Genomic DNA, 9,950 nt, shown 5'->3' with positions numbered 1-9,950 from the left:
AGCAACACGACTCTATAGGTCAAATTTGTCAAAAACTCCATGTTTGCTCCAAGAAGCTCAAGAACTTCAAGAACTACTCGATTTTTCCATGAAAACAAAAATCAATTGGATAGATGAGTAGTTCATGAGCTAGAGAATGCAATGGTATCACATTCATACCTTGACCTTACTCCTAGAGAGAGAAATCCAAGGAAGAGTGAGAGAGTTTAACAGGGGAGTGAGAGGGGCAGCAGCTGCAGCAGCTGTGTGTTGCACGGGTGGGTGTGTGGGGAGTGAGGGAGGAGAGAGAGGGCAGGTGGGGCTGTCTATTTGAGTGGTTGGGATGATGGGGCCACTTGTGGGGTCCATATGTTAGAGAAAAGAGGTATTTTCAATGTGATTTCTATTCTTTTCTCTCCCAATTTTCTTTCTCTTATCCAAATAATTTTAAACGAATTGCTTTATAGTTACACAACAAAATCACGCAAAATTAAACATGATGCTTAAGAAGCATATTTATGCTTAATTATGCAATTACGGATTTTGGGACATGACAGATACCATCACTGTTGCACTCACTATATGTTCTGGTGCTAAAGAAAATGTGCTTACTGGATTATCTGTTGTTTATAGTTTTCTGGGCCCAATAGACAACGAGTAGTTTTGAGAGTTGGGGCTATAAATAGACCATTCCACTCAACCATTTGAGGGTTAGAGCTCAGGAGCATACACATGCACTTAAGAGGAGTTCTGGCCACTAAAGTTGAACACATTGAAGACAAAGATAATTAGCACAAAATTAATGAGTTAATTAGTTCTAGTTTAGGCATAGTGTGCATCTAGGTTGTGAAGCGACCGCACGTTGTGTGAGCGGGAGGAGTGGGCGTTGTGTCAGAGTGGGGAAGCAACTACCATAGTGAAGACGACGTTAAGCATCCGAGAAAAGCCTAGTAGGAGATCCATTTGCAAGTGAGGAGCTCCAACTGCTATTTACAGAGTTATCTGACCGAGGATCTTGACCCTTGTGAGGGGCTCTAATGTGGGCTCTAAATTCACCGACGTGCGGGGTTTTTGAATTAATTATCCGTACTATTTATATTCCACACTTATTTCCTACATTCACTATTCCATATTTACATTTCCTAGAATTACCGGGTGTAATTGTTATGATTGGTTTCTAAGGTGCAAAATTTTATCTCGGTAGAGTAGAAACACTAGATAAATTTAGAATATATTTAAATAAAATTTAAAATAAATTTATTTTGTGATTTTAAACCTTAGTTTTAAGTAATACTAATTGACACCTCTATTAGAGCATGACTGATCCTTACACTGGGTTTAGGTGGGCTGGCCTTGTGCCGCAGACCCGGACCCAAGTGGCTCAACTTTCACTTCACTAACTCGCGATGCTGCGCGCGCGGTGTTAAAAATGGATGAAATGTTGCCGTCCCCGGTGCACGCATGCATAGTTGCCAAATCTGGCCAGCCCAATTTGCATCATCTGTCGGTGGGCCAAACAAAATCTCAAAAGATCAAACTCCGATCAGCATTGCAATGTTCAACAAGTTCAGACTTATCTTTTTAGAGAAGGTCCACCTGCTTTTATAGAAAAGCGTATAACGGAGTCTCACATGTTCAAACTTCCAACACACCGGATTCTCTTGCATCGCTCTGTTGGCTAGTCAAGATATCAATCGTCACCGTTTGACGATTCAATAAATTGATTAATCAGTTACCACAAATGAGTGATAATCACTGACAAACAGATCCATCCATACCCATTTCTTCCGATCCACAGTAGTATTCTCCAACTCTCCTCCATTGGAGAGAACGGAGAAAGTTGATCAGCCGAGGTAGACGACGAGGAACTAAATGAAACGCTAGCCTAGCTACATGTAGCCGATCCACGATGCAGCCGTGCGTGCGGTTGATTCTTCACTGGTGGTGGTTGGCCGGTCCGTGTCCGTCGGAGAGCATCATCATCCTGACGAACTCGTCGTAGTTGACCTGGCCGTCGCCGTCGAGGTCCGCCTCCCGGATCATCTGCTCCACCTCCTCGTCCGTCAGCTTCTCCCCGAGGTTGATCATCACGTGCCGCAGCTGCAAACAGACACCCACAAGGCCCCGCATGTCAGCGAGACTGTTCGATCGCGAGGCCCCACGTGCCAGTGAGACTATCTATAGCTCGAAAAAAAAAGTACCTCGGTGGCGGAGATGTAGCCGTTCTGGTCCTTGTCGAAGACCTTGAAGGCCTCGCGGAGCTCCTCGTCGGCGTCGGCAGCGCCGTCCTTGGCGGTCTTGCGCGCCATGAGGCCGAGGAACTCGGCGAACTCGATGGTGCCGTTGCCGTCGGCGTCGGCGTCGCGGATCATCTCGCGGAGCTCCTCCGCGCTTGGGCGCTGGCCCTGCAGCGAGCCCATGACCGTGGCCAGCTCCTCCACCGTAATGCAGCCGTCGCCGTTCTTGTCGAAGAAGGAGAAGGCCTCCCGGAACTCGGCGATCTGCTCCTGGCTCAGCAGGTCCATCTCCTCTGAATGTGCACGCAGCAGCACAACACAAGATCGATGCAACAACACAACACAGCAGAGCGTCTCAAGAAACAACTACTGCTGCTAATGCAGAGGGAGGTTCAGAGGAAGTGGTCAGAGAGAGAGAAGAGAGAGACAGAGACACAGAAGATAGACAGAGAGAGAGAGTCAGAGAGAGAGAGGGAAGCTTGGGTTGAGTGCAGCGTTGAAGGTGGACGGCCGGTGGCTTATATAGACGGAGAAGCGGCCGTGTCTGAAATCTGAACGGGAAGAAGTTCAGACTTTTCGCGCACGCTAGCCACGGACTCATTCTCGATTCCCTTTGAACTCGCCCTACGTAGATTAGTCAAAAGTGCAGATCAGCATGCATCCGAAAGTGCAAAATGGAAACAGGAAAGTTGGATTCAAACGAAGCAAATCTTTGAATTGAATCGGGTCGTCAGTAGGGACGTAGTACGCAGCAAAAAGGCGGTGGCAGCTGCGGCCATTGTTCTGTTTTTCAAATGCTATGGATTATCAATCAGGTTTTCAAACAAAAAAGGGATAATGATCGAGTGCAGAGATGATACGATTCGATTGCCATTCGCTGCGGAAATCAATCATAGAAAAACTAAGAACCCTCTATTTGATCTCTAGTTAATTCTATTATAACTAAAATATACATTATTTTTTAAGATACATATATAAATACCGTAGTGTTATTCTGTATCTATGATATAGCGTATTATTCTACTGTAACTAATGAATCACATTTTATTACTGAAATTTGTTCAGTACTACTAAAATTTTATTCAATAAATATAAAATAATATGCTACACTATATATATATATTCTACCTCTTAGGTGAACGTGCATTTCTGACCAAACTTAGAACGGAGCCACTGTCAGTCAGGCCAATTCCAATTAGTACTGTAATTGTGTAGTGTACTGCTTGCTTGCTACAGTGCTTAGCTGGTGACGTATTTGGAGACAGCATATATATAGTATATGAACTTTGTTTTGTTAATGGTGCAGGACCGATGCAAGTCCAGGTTGCGCACAGCTGGAGGGCCGGCAACAGGGAAGATGAGGTGTCTGCTTCGACGCGTACACATTTTCCACCCCTAATTTAGAACTAGTTACACCGTACCTAAACATATGCAGATGCATGTACTCACTGTTACATGTGACTCATCTCAACACCAAGCATCGGATCAAATTTCTACCCTAACCACGAGTCCTCGACCCTCTCCAAACCCGGTTGCTTCAGATGCGCCACCGCTCCCTTCGTGGATTTCTCTCCGGAGACGATGAGGCTCGCCGCCCTTCTCTGTTGTTGCCGTCATCGTACTTTTCGTACCACCCTCTTCGTTCGTCGGCCACCTCACATCGTCTTTCTTCTTTTGGCCACAAATTCGGCTCGCTGCGCTAATCACTTGGTTTCTTGATGCCCCCACCACCTACGCTATCTACGGCCAATGCCGCGACCTCCCTCTAAAACTAGATGTTACCGATGACTCGACGGTCACCCTCAACCCTGATCACAAACTCGTCGACTTGCTTCCGGAGTTCATGGCCTCTTGGGCTCACCGGAGATGGAGCGTGCATATATATATATATATATATTTGATTTTTTATAATTTATTTATTTGATTTTTTTTACTATTTAAATTCGAGTTACATCATGCTTTCGTACTTCTGAGATATATGAGACATTGTCTTGGTATGGAATAAATGTGATACCTTATTTATGTATAATTGTGGTTTGTAAATAATGTTGTAAAAACCTTGATCCAATTATCACATCATCGTTTATCATAGATAGGTCTCGTATTGTAATTTCATTGTTACTATAAAATATTCAGTATGTATGTATGTGTGTGTGTATATATATATATATATATATATGTGGGGCTTCTAGAGTTCATGGCCTCATGGGCTCAATAGAGATGGAGCAGAGGTGTCCAGAGCACAATTCTCATCACGAGTCAGGTAAGAAAATCGCAAGATTTCTCCCCAAAATTTCATTCCAACGACAGTTATTCTTTCCGAATATTCAAACACACTGAATCAATTAGTGTAAAGAGCTGTCTGATTATCGGTTTAAGCCGATGCATAGACGGTGAAGTCTTAAGTGGTAATCAGCGTAACCGTGCAGTAGTCGTAGCCGTGTAGATGCATATAATTCCGAGGCCAAGGCTTGGTTTTGACAGGGTCCACGCGGCCTCGAGCTCCCTCGCTCGCACGGCCCCCAACGGCTACTTCAGCTCGAACCCTCGCCGTCGGTCCCGCATCGTACGGCGCAGGGTGCCTGGAGCTGGGGCCACGACGGTTGCTGGTGGCTAGTGCTAGGCGACGGACCGGAGCGACCGCGACGGACCGGGGCGTGGACCGGGTCCAGCCCGGCCCAACGGGTCACTCCGACGGACCGCCCGCCGGTCGCTCTAGCTCGTCTGAGCGCAACGGAGGAGACGACTGCCAGCGGAGCGCGGCTGCCGCTGTACGGCCGGCAGGCGCACGTGGCCCGCACGGTCTCACGTGACAGTGACCGGGATGAGATCGACGCGGTTTCTCTGCGATCTGCCGGTCGGTCGTAGCTGGCCGTATCCTGTCCGGACCGATCGCCCGTTGACTTTTCACGCGGCCCTCTCTCCTCGCTGACGTAACGTTTCATGTGTCAGATTCTCCCTCTCCTCGCTAGACGTTTCTTGCCGTCCGGCGAGACCCGGAGCATCGGCACGTCCGGCGGCGGTGTGGTGTCCGGCGTGCCCTCGTGTGCGTACGTCAGCGTCACCCACCGTCCATATTAGCAATTCCGGCGGATTAACACACGAGCGCACGTACCTGGCCGATTAACACACGAGCGCACAAACTGGGCAGCCTTTTCTGGTTTAATTATTGCAATTTGAAGGAACGCCTAGACTAAACGTGGCTACTAATGCCCGCCGATGCGCCCGCCACGATCGTTACTAGCTGCGCCATCCCATAGCTTGTTCGTGCATTCGAGAGAAACTCGTGTCGTCGCGTTGTTTTAGGTAACTTTGAAAATAATATTGTAGGTGTGTCAATATATATAGTATATAAAAGACGAGCTGATGTAATAATCGGAAACATATAAATTTTATTCATTCATGTCACATTCATAAAATGTAATTTTTCTCATTATATATGTTACTCCATAACACACATACTATTTGAATATCTCAATGATCTAGGGATTGCTTAATCTTAGTTTCCGGGGTTCAGTGAAGCTCTCAGGTTAATTACACTTGTCTTCGAGCTACCTCTGATTAAGCTATGCTGACGATCATCGTATCAAAGTCGTCTCCGAGTCTGCAAGATTGTAGCCATACGAAACGTAAAATGATAACATTAGAAACCAATAGCAGTAAAGAAAAAGGATAATAATCAAGCATGGGTTTTTTTGACTGTTTATGTATCCCGAATTATTATCGACCTTGTATGGGTCTCAGGATAGTGTACATAGGAAGAGGTGGGTTAGAGGCGCGATACGACGTGTAGCTTCTACCGAAAGTGGCAGCAAGGTCACGACCATGACCTTAGTGCCACACTTGACTTACTAAACCCCTGTTTGAGTCTCGGACTTGTCCTCATCCGCCGATCGAAGGCAATAGGCAACATACCATGAAGGCGAAAACCACACAGGTGAAAGCCACAAAGACGAGGATGATCACTATGGGCCACAAATCCTCCTACCATAATGGCACATATATTATCTGTGATAATAATTGTCGAACAACCACATAGACAGAGAAGCCACACAGACACTAGGCCACAAAGACGGGGTGATCACCAGCGAGCCACAAAGGCAAACGAGCAGGCACCGGCCACAAAGAGATTGTGTAGCAGGGAGGCAACCAACCATAGAAGCCCTTAATAGCTTTATCTTGCGGTAGTAATACGATAGCAAGCAGACACATAACAATTTTAGATAGCCGACAATAGAAGAAACTGGGCCATCAACAAGATCAACCACCACAGAAAGACAAAGCTGTTTCCCCAACTCCATCTACCAACTCAGAGGAGCAGCAAAGACATGAATAGCCAACATATCAAGCTATTACTGATAACATAGAGGCATCCAGCCATGATCAACATCAAAGAGATAACACTAGCCACCTTGAAAGCCTTTTTCACATCAAAGCCATAGGGTAGCATACCTAAGTTGGCAGCCGCCCATATAGACAATTAACAGCCAGAGCTCTCCAATATGACCACAAACCTCCATGTTTTCTGATGAGTGATAGCAAGAACAGAGTAATGACAACACGGTAATTGAACTACAGTAACAAGTCAGTGAACCCAGCCATACAAGAACAGGGCCATCAGATGAAGGCCTCTCAGAGAGCACTAGCCAGAATTACCAAGGCCAGACCACACTGTGAATGAAAGGGGGGCATCACATATCAATACCCAACAAAACAACAACGGCAAGTCACGGCGAGACTGCGATAACTGGAGCCTAGAGTTTCAACCGCATATGGTCGGAGCCCGGGCAACAACAGCGCACAACCGGAGCACAGAGCTTCAATGGCATACTGCTGGAGCCGGTATCCACAGAACAATGGCATGAACAACAGAGACAAAAAAAAGCACGACGGTTGGGCCTAAGTAGGCACTACGACGCACAGACGGTGGAGACAGAGATGCACGATGGCCAGGCCACCAATTGGGCACAACGACACTCAAACAGAGAAAGGTAGCCGGACTCGAACATCAAAACGGCGCGCAATAGATACGGGCGGTCGGGCTTGAACAAAACAACGACGTACAACACAGGCATGAACACGTCGACCAGACGACAAGGCTATCATGACTCGTGGCCAGAGCCTGGACTTCACTAGCGCGTGGTTAGATTACAAGACTTCGACGACGCACGGCTAGAACCCAAAGCTTCTTACGGCACAAGGCCTGAGCATGGCATCCATGGCATGCAGGCTGGTCACAGAGACAAACAAAATAGCGACATACACGCCGAGCATGACTGGGAGAAGGCAGCAGCCCCACAGCTCAAAGGCCGAGGAGAAGTAAGCGCAGGAGAATAGCATAGCGTCAACGAGCACACGCACGGCACGATAGCCGGCCATAGGCACATAGCATCAGCTGTGACACGGCCTAGCATAAGACACAAGCACGCGCATCAGAGAAGAAAGAGGGGGGGGGGGATCACGGTCGGAACTCACCAGCGAGGGCGATGACAGTGAGGATGCTTCGACCAAAGCTCGCCATCGATGGAGGCAGATTGGTGATCGATAACAGTGGCATAGGTGTGGGCCAGCGGTGGTGACTCCGTGCGGTGGCACTATTTAGCATGACATCGACGAATGTGCAATGCGGCAGGGCTTCGCTGGTCTCCAAAATCAATCTCTCACTCGGGCACCCCCTCCCTCCTCCTTATATAGGAGTGGCCCGAGGGTTCCCTTGAGGGGATAAAAGCTAGGGTTGTTAGGCTTTGGGAGAGATTTGATTCATTTCGAATCGGGGCATTAGGGATAGAGACGAGTCCGATCCTAGGGGGAGAGGAAAGTGGCATGGCTCGAGTAGCGCGGCGCAAGGGCAGCAGGTGAATGTGGCACGGGTGGTGGCGCGAGCGCGTGGGAGAGGCGGCTCGATCGATGGAGGAAGAGGAACAGGGGGGCGGGTGACTCAGGTGAGGGAGAAAAAAGAAAAGAGGAAGGGGCGATATGGGCTGGCTTGGCTCGGGCCGGTGAGGAGAGAAAAGAGAGGGGAGGCCCAGGCTGACTTTGAGTTGAGGAGGTAGGCTGGCTCGGGCTGTAAAGAGAGGAGAGAAGAAAGGAATTGGCAGCCTAGGCCTTTTCTCTTTTCTACTAGTTACGTGCACATGCTTTGCACATAGTGCGAACGCGCGCGGGAGCGCGCGTGGCAGGCGGGTCCACGTGGGAGCGGGCGCAGCAGGCAGGCCCACGCAAGAGCACGAGAGCGCGCGGGACGTGGGCCCACACGGGGGAGCGAACCTGAACGCAGGCACCAAAAATACCGGAAGCGAAACATATACGAGCGGAACAGGAACCACTACGTGTTTTTTAAGTCTCTTTTCTATTCTCTTCTTCTCTTTATACACACACACACGCACACACACACACACACAGCGAGGCTATTCTGCGCCTATGCGCAGTTGCTATTCGCACTGCGCACATCCCCCAGTTATAACCCGAAACACTGTGAGTTACAACTTGTTAGGTAGACCAGTTACAACTTCACGTACTGAAATGCATAATTGCAACACGAGAAGCTAACACTGTGGGTTACAACTTGTTATTCGCACCGCACACATCCCCCAGTTACAACTCGAAACACTATAAGTTACAACTTGTTAGATAGACCAGTTACAACTTTACATCCAGAAATGCATCATTGCAACACAAGAAGCTAACACTGTGAGTTACAACTTATTATTCTGTATATATTGTATGTATATTTTGCAGGTATGCTCACTGTAGTTTATATCTGCGCACACTCCACAAGTTGTAACTTACAGTGTTTCGAGTTATAACTCACAGTGTTTCGGGTTATAACTGGGGGATGTACGCAGTATGAATAATAAGTTGTAACTTATAGTGTTAGTTTCTCGTGTTGCAATTATGTATTTCTGGACGTAAAGTTGTAACTGGTCTACTTAACAAGTCGTAACTTATAGTGTTTCGGGTTGTAACTGGGAGATATCCGCAGTACGAATAACAAGTTGTAACTCACAGTGTTAGCTTCTCGTGTTGCAATTATGCATTTCTGGACGTGAAGTTGTAACTGGTCTACCTAACAAGTTGTAACTCACAGTGTTTCGGTTTGTAACTAGGGGATGTGCGCAGTGCGAATATCAACTACGTAGTTACATTTGAGTAGGCTTGTGTGCATTGCTCCTAGTTGGCTCTAGGAGCGAGTCTTCTGCTTTGCATGTAGAGTCTCACACGGCATTGTACCACCATATTTTGACGTAAGAGCCCATTTCAATTTTATTTTTGGATGCATATATGGGCGTGTATGCATAACATATATACTTATTTTTGGATATATATATATATATATATATATATATATATATATATATATATATATATACACACACACACACACACGGAGAGCCGGGTGATTGTCCGCTGTGCCGTACACCTCGCTGAGAAGTGCTTTCTCCACTTCTTTCTTCCCATTCCCAATGGAAGGACACTCATATGAATGATGCCAATATTCTTCACAGTTTGTAGCATTGATCCTTGCTTTTATCTCTATGGCCTTCGCCTCCGTGGCCACCGCCATGCCATCGTCCTTGCACGACTCAAGCCCCCTCGCCATGAGGAGCTGCTCCTCCGTCCGTGCTCCTCGCACCTTGATACGCTCCTAGTACGTCTTGAGGGAGCCGATGACTTCCTCCAATGTCATCTTCTTCATGTCTCCAAATTACTCGATCGCCGATGCAATATGGACGA

The 9,950-nt window shown here is 47.4% G+C and overlaps 1 protein-coding gene across 1 annotated transcript; it reads right to left on the bottom strand.

Moving 5' to 3' along the window:
- Positions 1-1,664: 1,664 nt before the first annotated feature.
- LOC133905707 (uncharacterized) lies at positions 1,665-2,700 on the bottom strand. The gene is made up of 2 exons (XM_062347469.1): positions 2,181-2,700; positions 1,665-2,079 (listed from the first exon to the last, which is right to left on the bottom strand). Exons 1-2 carry the CDS (start codon positions 2,502-2,504, stop codon positions 1,915-1,917), a joined length of 489 nt encoding a protein of 162 aa, XP_062203453.1. The 5' UTR covers positions 2,505-2,700; the 3' UTR covers positions 1,665-1,914.
- Between the last annotated feature and the right edge of the window lie 7,250 nt (positions 2,701-9,950).

This window comes from Phragmites australis, chromosome 23 (assembly GCF_958298935.1).
Source record: "Phragmites australis chromosome 23, lpPhrAust1.1, whole genome shotgun sequence".
NCBI lineage: Eukaryota > Viridiplantae > Streptophyta > Magnoliopsida > Poales > Poaceae > Phragmites > Phragmites australis.
Note: the sequence above shows the minus strand (reverse complement) of the source record. Positions and strands in the feature narration are given on the sequence as shown.